A 19213-nucleotide genomic window follows, 5' to 3' on the forward strand; every position below is an offset into this window, starting at 1 on the left:
AAGGTAAAATGGTGTTTCAGTCTTGTCTTTTTTTAAGATTTTATTTATTTGAGAGAGAGAGCGAGAGCACGGGCACACACGCGCGTGCGCGACTGGAGGGAAGAGCGGAGGAAGAGGGAGAAGCAGACTGAGCGCAGAGCCCGACGCGGGGCTCGATCCCAGGACCCTGAGATCATGACCTGAGCCGAAGGCAGCGGTTTAACTGACTGAGCCACCCAGGCGCCCCAGTATTCCAGTCTTTACAGAAAAATGACCTAAAGATTTTATAACACTCCCTTCAAGTTATCTTTTGGGAAACACTTCCATTCAATCTGTGTAGATAAGCTGAAACCCATTTTGATGGCTCAGTTTGGACAAGTAAAAAGCTGATCTTATTTTTTTATTTTGTTTTATTAAGTTTGCAAGGACACTATATCTTACAAAATCAGATTACTTAGACTTCAAGGGTAGAATTGCTTAATTTAAAATAATTGTGCTTCCGGATAGCAGGCACCACTTTGTTTGGCATTCAATCTCCAAAACCACCAACAGTAGTTGACGTATAGATGCCCAATAAATATGTTGAGTGAATGTTCTCTACTTTTGCTAACGAACGAACTCATGAATTTTGTAATCTGTACAGTGTAGGCTTGTGAGTTATTTTGAATTCCCTGAGTTGTAGTTTAGGAAGTGAGGCTCTGAGCAAGTAAGAGTCTTAAGACACCTGACAAGATAAGGAACGAACCCCAGAATGAAAATTCCATGAGGGCAGAGATTGCATTGTTTTTTCAACACGTAATCCCTATTGGTTGGCCAAATACACGGCACATAGTAGGCACTTAATAAATACTTGTTAAATGGAGACATGGAACTTGTTAATACTATTTTTTTTTTTTTTTGTATTTCCAAGTGTAGGACGGGGTTTCCGTCTTATTGGCAGATACATATTTTTACAGATCTGTGGGTAAAAATTTTACTTTATAGATAAAAATATAAAGCAAAAAGGGAAATGATAATTTTAGAAAATAGTGCAGCATATATGAAAAAGTATTAAAAACCTTGAGGGGAAAAGAGTTCTTATAAGTAAAAGGGGTTAAATAAAAAGGACTACCATTTCCAAAGAAAAATAAGCAATTCCCAAAAGAAGAAACAGAAAAAGCCAATAAATGTATGAGAGATACTGATCCTCTGAGTGATTTTTTTGTACATTAAAGAAAAGCAAAGGAATCATTTTTCTCCCATCAGATTGACAAAGAAAAAAAAGACTGACAACTCAGTGTTATCAAGGGTATGAAGAAATAAGACCTGTCATATACTACTGGTGTGAAGATAGATTTATGCCACCTTCCCGGGGGCGGCAGCGGGGAGGGGGGCTGCAATATAAATCAAAATTTCAAATGTATTGTTGCTTTAACCCAGAAAGTGCACTTGGAGAAATTTATTTTATAAAAATATTCAGACAAGTTCAAAGATATGTATGTACAAGGCTGTAATAATACAAAATTAAATAAAAAGGAAAAGAACTACCTAGGTACCAGTATTGATACCCATATGACATGTTTAAACAACGGGCTATCTTGAGGCCAGTGCAGACCGTGTTGACTGGGGAAATGGGTCACAAAATACTAAGTGAAAGAGGCCAGCCACATAATGAAAATGTTCTAAAACAGGATTGTGGTAATGGTTGCACAACTCTGTAAATTTGCTGAGCATCACTGAATTGTACACTTAAAAATGTGGATTTTAGAGTATGGAATTTATACTTCCATACAGTTGTTTAAAAAAACAAGAAGTTGGTTGCAAATTAGTATGTCGAGTATGAATCTCATTTTTGTTTGAAACACGCATACACATACTATGCCAGGAAGGATACATTCCCCAGTAATAATCGAGGTCCCCCTGGGTGGCGGCGGTGGTGGTTTTCCCTCTTTTCTGAATTTCTTGCAATAAGCTTGTAGAATCAGGAAAGAACACAACGATTTCAAACACACCAAATAACCTGTGGGTAAAGTATAATCTGGAATCAACTTAATATCAACATCAAACATTTCATGCCCATCTTAATTTGTGCCAGATTCTTTTTTATGATTTGCCTCAACTCATCTCTTCTGCTCTGGCATCCTATTTCACCATCTTGCCCAGAACAATGTATCTTATCTTCGGAAAAATTTACACTCCAGATAGAGCTGGAAGCAGTAGTGTTGCTACCCAGGGAAGGTGTTTCTCCCGCTCCCAGTTGGGAGCTCTTCCCTACGCATTCTGCCATAGCTCAGACGAAAATCCCCAAGAGCCCTTTCTGCTCACATTCGGTTCCTGTAGCAATCTGGGGAATTGATTATGCTAATGCCTATTCTCCAGGGCTTTTCAAAAATCTTTATCTTTAAATGAACTCATTTGGCTTTTTTCTTACACCATCATATATGGTTCTCAATGTGGCCTGTGGGCCATTGGTGGTCCGTGAGAATCCTTCGGGTGGCCTCTTGAATTAACACTCAGATATGTACGTGTAGCTTTCTGGTTTTGGCTTGAAGTTAAATTTGAAATGTCACTGAATACAATCCAGATATGACCTCACTGGTCCCTCATCCAGTGCAGTGGTATTCATCATCTCAGTGAGTGTTTTGCAAGGGCAAGTGGGGCCAGGTGGGTTTGAGGCTGCAGAAGGACCCTAAGGACAGAAACATCATTCTGCGAACATACTCAGACCCAGATGCTACTTACAGGAAACTGATATGGCCAGCCATCACATTCAAAGTGGCCACGTGAAGGAAGAACTCTGAGAAAGAGGCACAGAGGACCCGTCAAATCTGAAAAACTGTCACAGGGTAATGAATTTTCCCCAAAGCTTTCAGGATCTGCACTAATTTGGCAACTCACATTGCGAGCATCACCTAACAACCGCAGAGACAGAGACTGCCAAATGTTTATGGCCAGACGCAAAGAAGAAAATGCAAAGCGTCCTGCTCCACCACAGGAGTGGCATTCTGCTACATCGTGGGGAGACTGCAGGGGAGCACTTACTCCATGGACATGGACGGAGGCAGAGGCTTGCCCCTGCTCCCTCCCGTGAGACCCAGGCCTGTGGCCAGGAGCCGGTTCACGCAATTTATGTCTCAGCCTGAATCAGAGACATCACCCCAAAGGACAGGAGAGACGGGAGACAAATCCTATCAATATGGTTTATTAAATGAACAGTTCAATGTACAAAAACAGCCTACTTCTTTTCCAACAGTCAGGTTAGAAGTCGGTAACTCCCATTCCTTCAGGGAGACCTCATTCGTGTTCATTAGGACACAGAACAAATCTCAGAAAGCCTGGCGCGCCTGCCCTCAGGACAGGTCGAGAGACCCAGACAGTGGATCTGTGGAAATACATGCCCCCGGGAGCAGATGGGCAGTCTCTGAATTCCTGTCGCCTTTCTTGCAGACCGAGGAGGACAGAGGGGAGGCCAGCACCCGAGGGAAAGTTACATTCGAGTTGGTAAATCGGGGGGCGTCACCAAGGGAGAGCGTGGCTGCGCCCAGCCGGTGTGGGAGGCACAGAGCAGAGCGGAGGATGAACTTGATCGGAAGCCGCGGTTCTCAGGCCGGCTCCCGGCTTCTCAATTAGCTCAGTGGCTCAGGGGCTCCAGGCGAGTTGCCTAATTTCCACCTGCTCCTCAGTCTCCTCACCTGAAAATGGGGCACCCATCCCATGGGACCGCTGTGAGAACACATCCGGAAGAGTCTAGGAACACTGCCTAACACAGAGTAAGCTCTTCACACGTTTGCTAGGATCACTCTCCGGAGAGCTTCAAGATTTGAAACAAAAGAGAAAAAGGACCCACTCTCAGATGGGGATGGCGTACAACCTGTGTTCGGTGAATTCTGAAGGCTCCTTGGAGCCTGAGGCGTGGCAGACTGCAGACAGCCGGGGAAATAATAACGCCCCTAACAGCTCCCAGGGTGCCCCCTGCAGCGGGTAATCTAAAAATCGCAGGCTTGTGAATGCCTCTCGCACAAAAGCAGGATGTACACAGGGACCAAAGATAACGAGCTTGCCGGGGTCTCCAGGCCGGCAGGCCGGCATTGAGCGGCGAGCGTCACGGGCACTGCATCCCGGATTGCAGTCTTGACAGCTTCAGTTCACTTAGTCACGCGCGCTTACGAAAGGTCACTGTCCTATCGCTGGTGATTTTCACCCTCTGGGAGCTTATAGTCAAAATAATGTCGACTAGAAGACGTATTTGCATCCTTTAAAAAAGGCAGTCCATCAGTCAGGAGCATTTAATAAGTGGCCTCTGTTTGCCACGCGTTTTACCAGATGCCTCAAGATGTTACACAGGCGAAGAGCATTTGCTTCTACGTTTGGAACAAAGGAGGATCAGCATCAGAGAGTGAGACCGTCAGGGGATCGCGGCGTGACAAATATAGTTTTATAAACACACATGAAAGCACGCACTGAATCCTGTTTTGTCAGAATTCAATGCTGACAAATTTCCATTCTTACATTTTCCGTGCTATCACTGACCCATGTATGAATTTAAGGACACCACAATGACAACGTCAATAGTTACCACAATTTCAGGAAGGTATTACTACCCAAATGTATTCTGAGCACTCTGGAAGCACAGGGTGTCTCAGTTCCTGTTTTTTTTTTTTTTTTATAGGAAAAAATACATTTGTTAATAAAAAAATCAGTTGACCTGCATATAAGCATATCATCATGCACCCACAATTAAAAGGATGAATTATTACCTATGTTTCCAATGCTTCTTGTAAAAAAAAAAGAAAAGTATTATGGGAATTGTGTCTTTGAAAGAATTGTGATGAATCTAAACGCACATGAAAGACACTGACAACATTCTGTGACCGGGGAAAGGAAGGTTCTCTGTGATAATCATCGGGGTATGGCAAGAAGGGAGTCGTGGATGTAAATCCAGGTGGACAGAAATTAATTACACCCCCCCTCTACCAAAATGTCGGATGACATAAAGACAGAATCTATAACCAATATGTAACATGACAGAAACCAAAACCAGCACAAGAAAAATTACCTACATCTTTCTTCCTAGCCTAGGACTCTGATTTCACTGATATTCCATCAGAGAATTAGGGAAAAGAAGGTTTTTGTTTTGTTCGGTTTTCTCGGTGAGTGGCCTAGAGTCTTAAGAATTTTTGTATAATCTCGGTAGCTCCACAGGAAAAAAAAAATCCCTCAGCAACTAATGAACACGGCTATTTGTTCTCTTATAATTCTGATTTACACCAAGTCCAATACGACTGTGCTGATTCTGGTGTTCTACTAAAGGTAAAAAATAAAATTACTTTTAGGCCATTTGCAAAATTCTATACCTTTCAATAGATTAAACCTGGCATTATTACAGCCCAAGATGTGCTTTTCATTTTCGAATGAGTAATGTAGCTCCCCTCCCTCCCCACTGCCCCTCACTTCTTTTCTTGCTTCTTTGCTTTTCTCCTTTCTTCCCTAAAGAAGACACACCTCTTTAAAGCATGGAAACATTATTGAGACTTTGGCCATCACCGCTGCTCAGGTGGGGCTGCAATTGTACATCATTAAAGCACCTGCCATTGTAGGGGGCGGGGAGGGGTCACACGTTCCCAGACAAGGGCAGCCGTCAACCCCCCCTCCACCTCCCCCGGAACACTGACAAGGAAGTCCTGCTGTGAGGTGCTTCAGGAACAATCAGTCCCTGCCTGAGCATAGGAGAAACCCAGGGCTTCCGTCTAGAAAGCTCCCTTATCCTGGTTGGAATGATGTCCTGATTTTCTTTACACAAAGAATATGTGTCGGGGGCGCCTGGGTGGCTCAGTCGTTGGGCGTCTGCCTTCGGCTCAGGTCATGATCCCAGGGTCCTGGGATGGGGGCCGGGCTCCCTGCTCCGTGGGAGGCCTGCTTCTCCCTCTCCCACTCCCCCTGCTTGTGTTCCCTCTCTCACTGTGTCTCTCCTTGTCAAATAAATAAATAACATCTTAAAAAAAACCCAAAAAACAAAGAATATGTGCCTTCTTGGGAGATGCCGCGAAAAGAGGTATGCTTTCAAATCACCTCAGTCTCGTGGCTCCCCCAGATCATCTCAACAGAGAGGAAGAGAGAAGTTGGCAGATCTCAGCACATGAATAGCAAACAACAAATTAATAACTATGTACTTTAATCTTCAGCATTCATAATTGCACAAAGTTCCACTGATCACTTAAATAATACATGTCAGTTAATCCAATGAAGAAACTAGCAAAGTAGAATGTTCGAAGCAATAACTCGAGCATGTTAAAACCTGTCTGCGAGTGGACATTTAACACACAAAGAGCAGAATCAGAACAGGTCTTTGAGGAGCAGTGATTTAAAATCCTTACCAACAGGCAAAGCACTATGGAGAAACACACATAAATGTATTCAACCTGCCAGATGTCTCAGCTAAATGCACAGCGATTCTAACAGGTTTGGCTACAGTGACTTTCCATATATATATATGTGTGTATATATATATATACAGTAGGTTCTAACACTCTAGGAGTGTTTGGTGATCGGAATGCAGAGTAGGAACAAAGGGGGACTACCATTACTTTCAAAGTAGAATTGAGTGGGGAAATTGAAACTCCTGACTAGTCAACTTTAAAATGGCATAAACAGAACTTTGTTACAGAGAGAGATTTTTTTTTTCCCCTTGGAAATGTATATGTGTCATAAATGGCCGAAAATCTTGTCCATGCTAGGGGAAAGTTGAGTGTGGAAAAATTTGCATTTTTTAAAATCTATGCCGTAAAGAAAATAAAAAGCCAGAGCATTCTGGCATTAGCAAAAGGCTGAACTAAGTTCTCAGGCAATAAATTTATGGGGAAACATGACAGGCTCCTCATTAAAGCTATGTGTATGTTGGCTGCATTTTATACAAGATTCTTGAATCTTGTGGAAAATTGGGCACGGCTTGACATCTGAACAATGTCCCTGGTTTGTTTGATTTCTAAAGCATCGGAATATGTTGCACTTTGGAAATCAAGTAGAGAAGAATAAACACACTAAAACAGAACTGGGCTGAATCTGAAAATTATTTTTCCATATGTCTCTATGAAATATTTATTACCTTTATTTCTCTTACAAACACAGCCGCCCCCCGCCGCCCCCCTCCCCCCCCGCTAGAAATACTGCGGTACTTTTTCTTTTCTTTCTTTTTTTTTTGGTGGTGAGAAAATAGTCCTGGTAAGGCAAATCTTACCCAGCAGCAGGAACCACCTAAGGATAGGCAATTTTCAGTTGGCTTTTCAGAAGCTGGTTGCCATGACAAAGAGCACAATTTATTCCTTGGTCCCTTATCACAGCTACAGATCACAGACCATAAAAATTAACAAGGCTCTCTCCCTTTGCCTGATGATTTCGGAGTCCCTCATCCTTACCTGAGGTCTTTTGTTCCCCCAATTAAATGGAATGAATGTCAGTCACCTAGCAATTCAATTAATGCTGATTCAAAATTCTGGCCCAAACCAGAATCTATAATCACAACCTCCTAATCACAGCTCAGTCATGAGAATGAAAAGTAAGCAGGAAATTGCACTAATTACTCAATTAGACTAATACTGTATTTTTAAGCTAGGGCTTAAAGGGGCTGTCAGCCCTGACAAAGGACAGCGGAGCTGTCCTCACCTTGTGTGCCTGAGGTTGCCCAACTGAAGCTGCTTTTTCAAGTGGCCATAATTTCTATCCATCGAAGATGGACTCCCCGAGCTGGGGAATGGAAACTTACGAAGGAGAAACCGACCACCAATGAGGGGCAGGTCGGGGTGGGCAGGGAGGTGCGTCAGTGGCCCTTAACACAGGCCCCGGGGTGAAGGCAGCTGAGTGCACATCGTCACGGGGCTGGTTCCAGGAAAACATCCGGTGAGGAGGAACACTCAGGGAGCGCGAGGGTGGCTCTACCAAACCTTAAAACTGAGCACAGCTCCAGGTGCCAGCCTCCCAATCACGACAGAGCCTGCGGCGGGCGCTGGGCAGACAGCTCCTCAGCCAGTGGGCCCACGCCGGGGGGGGGCTGAGAGGTAAGAAGCACCCCCCCCCCCCCCCCCCGGACGGCTGCTGCAAAGCCCACCTGGAGAACCTTAATGAAATCAAGACCAGTGAGTGAGAAAGAAGTGGCTGGGAAGAACATACCAGATGGGGCTGAAGAATTTACAAAACGATGCAGGACATGACCCAATACAAGCTGGACCTTATTTGAAAGAAAAAGGGGCCTAAAAAATTAGACTCTTTTTTCCTACTCAGTTTCAGAAACTGAAATATTCTGTAAACAATAGGGAGGACACTAGAGCCTGTCATGCCTCTGGTTTTTGTAAAACTCCCTCCGAGCTGGATGCAGGCGAGGAGCTGGCCCCGGGCAGAGGGCAGAGGGCCTGTCACACATGGCAGGGTCTTTCCTCTGCGGCAGTTTCTGAAAATGACCAACTTGGGAACTGCTCAGGGGTTCCGAAAGGAGAAGAAGTATTTATTTGACTAAGACGGGCAAAGTTTTTACTTCCAGGGCTTGCCTTGCAGGTGGCCGCTGCTGAGCGAGCGGGGGTTTGGGGGGCCAGCAGGGCCCCCGGTGGGCAGGTTCTGACTGCTGCGGGCGCCTGGAACCTTGGAGTCTCTTCCAGCGGCATTCACTTGGCTCAGCCGGCCTGAAGGGAGCAAGAAAGCAGGGAGCAGAGCTGCAAGAATGACTCTGGGCACAATCTGCCAAGTATACTTTTAAGTTAATGAAGTCTTAGGGTACAACCACTTTTAAGCTAATGAAGTCCTATTCAGTGTCTACTTGAGGCTAAAACCTACTCTTCATCCTTGAGATCAACTTGAAGATGGGGAAGGGGCAGGGACGAAAGGAAGCCCAGTGACCTTTTTTTGTTTTCTTCCTCTCCATTATCCCCAACCAACCTAGCCTGGCCTTCATTCCTTCTTGGTAGAAATGGGTACAGGAGGGATTAGGGGAAAGAGAAGAGAAAGTAGTGTGCTCAAGGGAAGGTTGGGCAGGGTTTCGAGGTGCCCAGAAGCCAGAGAGGGAAACAAAACCCATCAGAGAGGGAATCCTAGTGCCCAAGCTGAGCCCCTCCACTCTGCCTGAAATACATATGTTATCTGACTCATAAATCCTTTCTCCTTCTCTGTCTATATGCAACGTCTAATTCTCCCCACAACCTGGGATCACTACCCCTTGCCTCCACCCCTCCCCCCACAGCACCCTTACACTCCCCATCCCCTACAGATATTTTAAGACTCGAATATGAGATCAAACTTTTCATACGATGAGGTCATTTTCAAAGCTCTACAGAAAACGTGATCTCTAAAGGTCAAAATATCTTACTGGGATTGTCCGCAGGACCCTGATCCTCTTCCAGGTAATATTCTATCTTTTTTAAATCTTCTGGGGTAAATCTCCATTTATTCTCAGCTGGTGGGGGCGGCACTTTGGGGCTGGATCGTTTCCGGGCAGAGCCAGGAGGAAGGGCCTGCTGGCAAGAGGCTGGCAGGGAACCGGTAATCAGTCCTTCTGGGAATTTCTGAGCTAAGACTTTTAGACCTAGGTGTGGAAGAGCATCAGAAAAAGCAGCGTTAACATGGTGAGGCGAAGGCAAGACCTGGAAAGGTGGCTGCATGTCTCCTAATCTTTGGCCTTCCAGTCCGAGCCAACACAAGGACGTGACATCTTAATTGCTTCACCATGAAGCAAATTACACCAGAAAATGTCGGTGGTTAGGCGGGATTCTGAGAATTACACCAGAAATCCTTTTGCTCCAGTCTTCAGCAGTAAGGCTTTCTCACAGAGCCTGAAAGCAACAGCGTTATTTCAGGAATTAAAAACATGTGCTGATGGAGCTAACGGAAGTTTCACAGAACTCCTGACCCCTTGCAGCCAGCACGGTTCTCTCTCCTTCCAGGATTCTAAATTCTGAACGTGGACAGGAAAAGGGTGATAGGGGAGGGGTTGAAGGGTTGGGAGTCCAGATACCTGCGTTTTCAGTCCCAAGCAGAGTACAGCCCACTCACCTCCGGAAAGCATGAAGAGGTTTTCAAACCCCCGCTCGCACATGGTGGTGGCCGCCTGGCTGGCCAGCCTCTCGTCATCGTCGTACAGAATGATGACCTTGCCGTGGGCATTTTTCTAAGAGTCACAGGAGTTAAGGTTCGCCCGCACTGGAACTACTGAGAAACTCCCAGGGAACAAGGAACGGTCTAGGTTCACCTTCCTGAGCTGGTATTCTTTTTTTTTATAAATGGATTATCACTGTGGTCCAAGATTATCACTACTAGCTCCACACCTTATACCCTTTAGCTCTTTTATCCTCACGGCCCTGAAAGGTCTGACAATCTCCATTTCACAGGTGAGGACATAGAAAACCTCTCTGTCCTATGTGTCCACTGCAGCCTTATTTATGATAGTAAAAAAAAGGAGACCCACCTAAAGGCCCATTTGAGAGAAAGAGTTTTTAAAAAAGTAAATCATAGTCGGGTGCCTGGGTGGCTCAGTTGGTTAAGCGACTGCCTTCAGCTCAGGTCATGATCCCGGAGTCCTGGGATCGAGTCCCGCATCGGGCTCCCTGCTCAGCAGGGAGTCTGCTTCTCCCTCTGACCCTCCCCCCTCTCATGTGCTCTCTCTCTCATTCTCTCTCTCTGTCTCAAATAAATAAATAAAATCTTAAAAAAAAAAAAAGTAAATCATAGTATAGTATATAGTAAGATGAGGTAAGTACTGCATCAAAAATGGAGTTTACAAAGAGCTTGTGTTAGCATGGAGAAACACACTGGACTATGAACGGAGGAAAAATCAAAACTAAATTATATCTACAGCATGATTTCTACTTTGTTAGAAAAGAATACAGAGAAGACAACTGGAAACAAAATATGCAAAAAACATAATCAGAGTTGTTCAATTGTATGATTATCAATCTTTTTTATATTTTTCAGTGCTTAAATTATTTTCTATTTGTGTAATTTTTATGAGCCAAAAAAGAAAGTAAGATTTTAAGAAGAAAAAATTTAAAACAGAAAGAAAAAAATTTACTCTTAGGTTTTACTTGGGCAAGTTTTCTGGGGGGAAAAAAGGTCTTAGGACTAACTCTCAACAGATCACAGCCTTTAACCTAATGTTTTTTGGCCCACTGCAGGATGGCTTGGAAGCATCTGCCAAGATGGTCAGGATACTCAGCAACAGCTAAGAATCCAAATTCTAAAATATGCTAAGTAAGCTAATTAATATCAAAGGTCCTTACCCAGCTTTTTTTCCTAGGAGCATGATTCATGATAAGTTTGACTCTTACAGTCCTCAAACCACCCAACTCCTTAAAATGCAACAAAGGATACATATTCAAGAATGTCATTTGAATAAGGGTTCATCGTTCTAGACAGAGTTGCAATTGGGTAACTATAAGCTGCAAAGAGAAGAAAAAGCTTAGGATGTTTGTAGCTCTCAGTACAACTTGGCCCCAAATTCCCGGCTGGTTTAAAGTCTAAAAGCTCAAAGAACCATACTTGCAAAATCAACGAGCCATAAACCTAAATACTTTTTTGAGAGAAGAGAAAAGGACACTGAACACAACAGGAAGCTTCATGTCACCATTTCGGACATTTAGCCCCGGGCCCCAGAGCCATCCGAGAATGTCACCAGCCTGTCTCAGAGCATTACGGCAGAGCCAACTTCCAGATTCCCATGATGGATCCAGCTAACAAAAAATTTCCTTAACTGCTGACCCTGGGATGGGGCTCAAGCCTGCCTAGACTCCAGACGGGCTCTGTTCTTGGGAGTGAGACACGAGAACGCCTTCGCTCTCTTACCTCCAATGACGTGGCACTGCTGGTAGGAATCTCTGTCTCGCACATCTAGTAGCAGGAAGGGGCAGTCGGGATAAGGTTTGTCTTTGGTGTTGGGCTCTGCTTTCTTCACTAGCCCTTTGTCTAGGTCCAGTTCCCCAACACCACTGATGACACTGCAAGTGAAAAGTAGGTCGGCGGAAACTAGTCAGGGGTGAGGGGCTTCAAGGTCAAATGCGTTTCTTCAGAACAGCCAGGGAGGGCTCAGTGTCTTTTCAAAGGACACTTCAAAGAAAAAGGAAAACGGATATGGTGTCTCAGTTCTGCCTCTGAATGCCCGACCGTGTGGATTCCCATTCTGTCACGCTGGACCCTGAGGAAGGGACCCACGTGTCCATCCATACGCACCTTCAGAGAATGCATGTAGGTCATTAGCATGGCTGAGGGGGCAGAAACCGTAGGGCACATGCCACCTCCAGCAACAAGGGCAGCGTTCAGAGAAAGAAAGAGGCCAGCAGTTCATCTAAGGGAATTGTGAGGAGTGTAAGAAAGCAGACCAAAAGGGGCAAGAATCGGGTTGGTAGGACAGGAAAAATGAAGGCTTTCTATGTACATTAGATGTAACATAAACCAACATCGATTAATGTATCTCATCTACTTACACAGCGACCTAGCCGATACGTATTTTGAATCTTAATGTTTTCAATAGTTATCTGTACTTACTCCCGGTTTATAGGTGACAGTGTTGAGGTTGAAGAGGCTTTTAGATTTGGTGGCATTCATATAATGAGACAGAGGAAACACTAGGATTAAATGAATGAGCTTCCTATTGACAGTTCTGTTTCTAAGTTCATAAAACTGGTCACCATATTAAGATTACAGACAAAATGTGGTAAAAAATATGAATCAAAGGCTTAAGAGGAGTGGCTGTTATGAACAAATGGCAAGGAGTGAAATATCTGTAGTGGAATAAGAGGACGCCTTTCCCAGGCAACTCTGAAGACGTGTGTGCCCGACCACACACGAGTATGGCGTGATGGCTCCTCTCCCAGCGTGGCAAATCCAATCCTGCACTTAGACCCGATAAATGCTGTAACTAGATGCCACAGAGTGCACAGGAGAAGAAGAAAATCTATTTCCTATGAAACTGCATCCTCAATGGAAGTCTTATTGGTCTGTGTCGCTAATTCCAATTTTAGAGTTCTTGCGTAAAGTAGTTATAAAAAAACAAGAGCGGTACTGGGGGCGCCTGGGGGGCTCAGTCGCTTAAGCATCTGCCTTTGGCTCAGGTCATGATCTCAGGGTCCTGGGATCGAGCCCCGCATCGGGCTCCCTGCTCAGTGGGGAGCCTGCTTCTCCCTCTCTCCCGCCCCTCCCCCACTCATGCGTGGGCACGCATGCTCTCTCTCTCAGATAAATAAATAAAATCTTAAAAAAAATAACAGTGGTACTGATGATAGCAATTCGTTCCCTTGCAGAACTAGTTTCCCTGGTACAACTGTTTCGCCAGTAGAAGGCATGGTCGTGCGCCAAAAATCAGCCCCATCTTATAATCAACACCTAATATCTGCGAGAAAGCGTTGCATCATAGTCTTCGCAGAAAGAAGGACCAGTCCCGTGCAGTTTGAGAACTCACTCCAAAGGCTGCTTTCGTGCTCCTTTGCACCTGCGTTAATATCAGAGCACGGCGACTGGCACTCTATTTGTCTTCTGATTGCAGACAGGGTAATTATAAGCTGCAGTAGACAGAAGAGGGGGCAGGAGTGGGAATCAAAAGATAGTAGTTGTAAAGCTAAGTCCTAATAGCAAACCTGCATCCAGGAAGGCTGAGAAGGATGGAATTGAGGAGTGAAAATTAATGCTCTCCTATCAATATACTCTTACCTTCACTAAGATGCTGTGAAAAGAGTCAGGCGGTGGCATTCATATCAAGAGAAAATTAGAAGGGCTGGGGTGAAAATGTGGGACTTGACTACGGCCAGTCTGTTTCTCCGGTGATTAAATCACCGAAACTGGTATCCAAAGGAGTATGAAGTAAAATGCAGGGAAAACATAGATCCGATGAGCGTACCTCTGCAGAGTGGAGCGACTGGAGTCCCCGGCTCCCGCGCTCGTTATGAACTGCATGGGGCTTGGCGACTGTTCCCCGGGGCTCCCCTTCCCGTTGGTCCTGGCACCGATTTCCCCGTCGGGCTCTGAAGTCGTTGAAGAGTCATTGTCTAAGATTTGCAGAGGGATAAATAAGTAAAGTTGACCTCCGAGTTTATTCACGGCAGTCCCACTGAAATTAGGTCAAGACAAGGAAATCCTATCACAATTATTAAATTGTCCTGGAAGTTCTACCACCTAGGACCCCAGGAGTCCCCGAGACCCTGTCAGGGGGACCCACAAGGTCTCTTCTACTATGTTCATATTTGCACGAATGGTGCCAAAGCAATGGGGGCTAAACCTGTGAGCACCTGAGCAACAGTGGGGCAGAGGCACCGAGTTTTATTAGTGAGCTTCATATTTTTCACCAATATGTACGTGCTCGAGAAATAAATATGGCAGTCATGTTTTAAAAAAGTCCCCAATGGAGCCATAATCATAATTCTATTAAATCTCATCTTTAAGTACACACCTTTTGAATATTCTGTGTGATGAAATAGGGAGTACGCATATAGCAAGTCGGCTCCACCCCGAGATAGCATGGTTGTCTCAAGGCAAAGTATTAGTGTGATTAGGGCTGCTTTTGCCCTGAACACCATTTTTACTTGGAAGGAAAACTGACAGAAAAATTATAGTTACTTAGACTTGTGCATGTGGCAGATATTTTCTCAAAAATGATCTAAGCGAACTGTCATTTCAAGGAAAACAACTGATGGTATTGGTGTAAAGATTCAATTTTGACCAAAAATCAGAATTTTGGAAACCGTGTTCTCCATCAGGAGTTTGACTGCCTCCCTGTACTTAATGACTTTTCTGATTAAGATAGGTGGTGAGATTAATAAATATGATTTTTTTGTGGATATTGTGTAATGAATGAAATTTGTCAATGTTTGGAAGATCTTCATAACTCCATGAATCAATCTTTTCCAAATGACCATTGAATGATGTTATAAAATCATGCATGGGTAAGAAGATTAATTCAAAGTGCAAGACAGACCAGTGGGTTTAATGGAACAGAGTACTAAACATGCATTGATATGGTTTCAGATTCCACATTACAACTAACCTTTAAGAAGCTACCAGTCGTCAAGTTTTAGTATGGTATCAAAGATATGTATCCACAATTATCTGGAAGGGTTATTAAAAGAGTCTCCCTTTTTCAACTACAGGTCCGTGTGAGGCTAGATTTCCTTCATGTACTTCAACCCAAAGAGCATATTGCAACAGATTGAATGCAGAAGCCATGAGAATCAGCTGTCTACTATGAAATCAGACATCGAGACTTAAAAAAAAAAAAAAAAAGTAAAACAATGCCATGCTCAGTAAACTTTTTGTTTTGGAAATACAGCTATTTTGCATAAAAATGTTATTTATGTTTGCAATGGGTTCAGTATCACTATTTGTAAATGAAACAGTAAATAAATATTTTTAAGTTCTCAGTTAAAATTTTTAATATCCTAAATATTAATAGGTATAATGCACATAAACCAAAATTCTTTGAGGTCCTCAATTTAAGAGTGCGGAGGGAGACTGTACCAAAAAGTCTGGGAATTTGCTATTCTAACTAGTACAATGAGAGAAGAAATAGAAATAAGAGGCTTAGTTATTAAAGAGGATACTAACATTTATTTTGCATATGATATATAATACCTAGAAACTTCAGAAGAATCCTATGAGAATAAGGGAAATAAGTACGTGTTTAGCTTAAAAAAAGAAATACTAACAAACTACTTTTCTTATATGCCAATTAGAAAGGAATATGACGAGCATCTCATTTACAGTAACAACTGCAAATATAAGATATGCTCTCCTCGAAAATAAGCCTATTAAGACATGTAAAGGGCCTGTAAAAACTTACATCCTTTATAGGTCTTATAAAAATTTTACTTAAGAGACATGAAAGACAACCCGAATGAAGACAGTGATGTACTTTCACATTCCTGACTGGGTGACTAAAAGTGAAATGATGTTAATCCTTTCCAAACTTAATTTTTAGCCCTAAACCAATCCCAATGGGATTTCTGGAAAGCTTAAAAGGATTTTAAAGATGAGAATGAAAAAATTTTTTATATATATATGTATATATATATATAAAATATTATATATGTATATACATATTGTATATTTATATACACACACACAGACACACATACATACATATGGGTAATTTAGAGAATATGCCTTAGCGAATAGTAACATATATTGCAAAGGTAAAATGATCAAAACAATGCTGAACCACAAACCAGAACAACAGTATATGAGAACACAGAAACAAATCCCAGAATATATATAAAAAGCTAACATAAATGTTAAAGGTAACATCACAAACCAGTGGGTAAAGGGAGAACGAGTGAATACATGGTGGTGGGATATTGTGCCAACTATCTAGAAAAATCGAATTTAGAAAACCCCCTCACATCATATACCAAAATATTAACAAAGAGATTGATGTAGGAAAACAAACAAACAAAAAACAAAACCACCAAGCAAGCTAATAGAAGAAAATATAGGTGAATAGTTTATCTTATTTTGGATTTTATGAGCCTAAGGCAATAAAAGAAAACACAACATGAAAGGCTAATAGATAAAATCTCGTAAAAATGCAAACCTTGTGTATGTCAAAAACCAACATGAAGAAAGTTAAAAGGTGAGTAACAAATTAGGAAAAATATCTATGACCTAGATGCATGAGGAAAGGTTAATATACTTAATTCACAAAGCATTTTTTAATTAACTAGTGCTTTAATTGAAAAAAGATCCTGTGCACAAGGTAAAAATGCAAACAAGATAAAACTATTAATACAGAAAGGAAGTCCCTTCCCACTGCAGACCCGTAGGCCCTCAGGCCTCCTCTCCCAAGGGAACTACCTTCACAGATTTATGTCTTTTTCCAGAAATAAAACAACTACAGACTTTTGCATCTATTTTATTTCTTCCCCTTTTAACATATCAGGAGAATGCCACTCATACTGCTCTACACTTTGGTTTTTTGTTTTGTTGTTTTATTTTTACTTAATGATACAGCTTGAAAACTGTTCCAAATCATTAAGTAAAGCTTTTTCTCATTCATTTTCAAGGCTGTACTGGTTTCCAATGTTTAAAGATATCCTAATACACAGAGCTTTTACAAATCAGTAAAAGATGAACGTTCCATGAGGGAAAAAAACTGGGGAAGGACATGGAATGTTCTCAGAACAAATAGGTATGACCAATAAACAGACAGATACACAAAGCTCAATTTCATGATCAGAGAGATTCAAAGGAAAATTATTAGATACCACTTTGATCTATCAAATTGGCAAACGTTTGCAAAAATGATAATTACTCAGCATTGCCTAGGATGAAGAGAAACAGGTCTTCTCACTTATTTGTTGGGAATGCAAACAGGAAGAACCATTCTGGAGATAATGTGGAATCAGCATTGAGCATCTTAAAATGGTTCCACCCTTCAACCATCTGCAGCAATTTATCTTCAGGGAATAATCAGACGCACACAAACGTTTATGTATTTACATTAGAGTATTGTTTTATAAAATTGAAAAATTAGAAAAACCGTAATGTCCAATAAGAGAATAATTAAATTATGGTATAGCCACAGGACAGGCATTATATGACAACACAACCTTCACAATTCAGCTTTTGAAGTCCATTTAATGACATAGGATAGTATGCATGATAAAATGTTAATCTGAAACAGCACAATTCAAAAGTATACACAAAGAATACGGATTTGGGTGGGCAGTTAGGTAGGGGGGAAAACAGAGCAAAATGTTAGCAGGGATTATTATTTTAACTTTCCTTATATGTATTTTTTGCAGTTTTCTAATTTTCTAGAAATACACTTTTAAGTCAGGAAAAAACAGTAAACATTACAAAAGGAGATTTTTTATTCCTTCAAAAATAGCCAATATGCATACAATCTGTTCTACAGGCATTCCTGAGTGAGTTATTATTCTGTGTAGAGCACTAGAAAAACACTAATATTACTCACACATTATGGTGTCCTACTTTATAAGAGCCTATTTTGCTGTGCAAATTCATCTCAGAAGAGAAAATTGCATGTGCCCATATGTTCCGGTGCTGCAACTGCAATGAATTAAAGGACCAAATCCAGGTACTTATATAACCAGGTTAAAATTGGGAGTACTTCTATGAGAAGACTCAATTATCTCTGTTACAAAGAGCCCTTATTTCTCTGCCATGAGAGGTATCTGTCGAAGATAAATTCCTGTCTTTGTCAGGTGCTCTTTATCCTCCCCAACAAAAACAAGTCCAGGGAGATGACAGTTAAGTTGCACAAAACCAGGGCTCGGACTTCCTGAGAAACTTGTCTTGAAATCAGAAGTCAAAGTCCTGGCCTACATCAACCTTCACAGAACACATTTCCCTTCAGTAAACAGCCACACATTGATGGTTGAGTACCTCAGGATAAAATAAAGACCTTAACTCTCTGTATTCTTTTCATGACAGTACGACTAAGGGGCTTTATTTTCGACTCGGCATTTCAGAAAGGAAACCTGGAGCTAGAAGCCTATCTTCCTGGCCCTATCTCCGACCCGGCACCCATGCCTCCCCCAGCCGGCTGCCAGGCGGGGTGACGCATTCCCCAAACTCGCTTGGAGCTTCTCATTCTCCGCATGCCTTTGCTCAGGTTGCAAGAACTTCACCCTTAACTTGCACCTGTGAGATTCTGCCCTCCTTTCCGGCCCAGTTCAAAAGCTCTCAGAAAGCCTACCTCAGTTTTCTAACTGGAAAGTGCCTTTCCTTCCTCAGGACTCCCACAGCAAAGGCACTGGTTGTTACCAGACACTCGTAGATCTGTAACCCGGGCCCATTCCTTACCGGCTGTCTCACCTTAAGCAAGTAATTTAACCTCTGAGGCTTGGGCTTCTCATCTCTAAAGTGTACCTTCTAGAGCTTTTGATAAGATTAAATAAGAAAACTTGAGTGAAGTACTTAGCAATATATATTCAACAAATGATGGCTTCTCCCTAGTCCTCCATCATGAATTTCTGCCACGTTCGTGATTTTGTGCTTCTGTTCTCACTCTCCTCATCCAACACGCATACGTGTGTGCACATGTGGCCAAGCAGAGCTGGGCGTTACTCATCTTTGTAGTCTCCTAGCACCTCATACTGAGACCTGTGCCTATATAGAAGGCACTAAAAATATTTGTTGGAAAAAAAGTAATCAGTATATTAAACACATCAAAAACATTTAAAACTACAAATGTTAGAGCCAGAAAACCAGATGGCTTTTCAAAAGAAATAAGAATTAACAATTAAAGCACCAGGTACCATTTCTCAGAGAGTAA

At 42.5% G+C, this 19213-nt stretch overlaps 1 protein-coding gene across 2 annotated transcripts in view; it reads right to left on the minus strand.

Moving 5' to 3' along the window:
* Window positions 1-8030: 8030 nt before the first annotated feature.
* Window positions 8031-19213, minus strand: part of CEP41 (centrosomal protein 41) — a 43375-nt gene continuing 32192 nt past the window's right edge. For both annotated transcript variants that reach the window (XM_035021116.1, XM_035021117.1), the window contains 6 exons: window positions 13823-13970; window positions 11776-11927; window positions 11305-11372; window positions 9991-10105; window positions 9308-9523; window positions 8031-8627 (listed from right to left, as the gene is read on the minus strand). In XM_035021116.1, coding sequence (XP_034877007.1) covers window positions 8479-8627; window positions 9308-9523; window positions 9991-10105; window positions 11305-11372; window positions 11776-11927; window positions 13823-13970 — 848 coding nt within the window. In that variant the 3' untranslated portion in view covers window positions 8031-8478. The remainder of the gene's footprint in view (window positions 8628-9307; window positions 9524-9990; window positions 10106-11304; window positions 11373-11775; window positions 11928-13822; window positions 13971-19213) is intronic.

The sequence above is a fragment of the Mirounga leonina genome, unplaced genomic scaffold (genome assembly GCF_011800145.1).
Source record: "Mirounga leonina isolate KUSES-001 unplaced genomic scaffold, KU_Mleo_1.0 Mir_174, whole genome shotgun sequence".
Lineage (NCBI taxonomy): Eukaryota > Metazoa > Chordata > Mammalia > Carnivora > Phocidae > Mirounga > Mirounga leonina.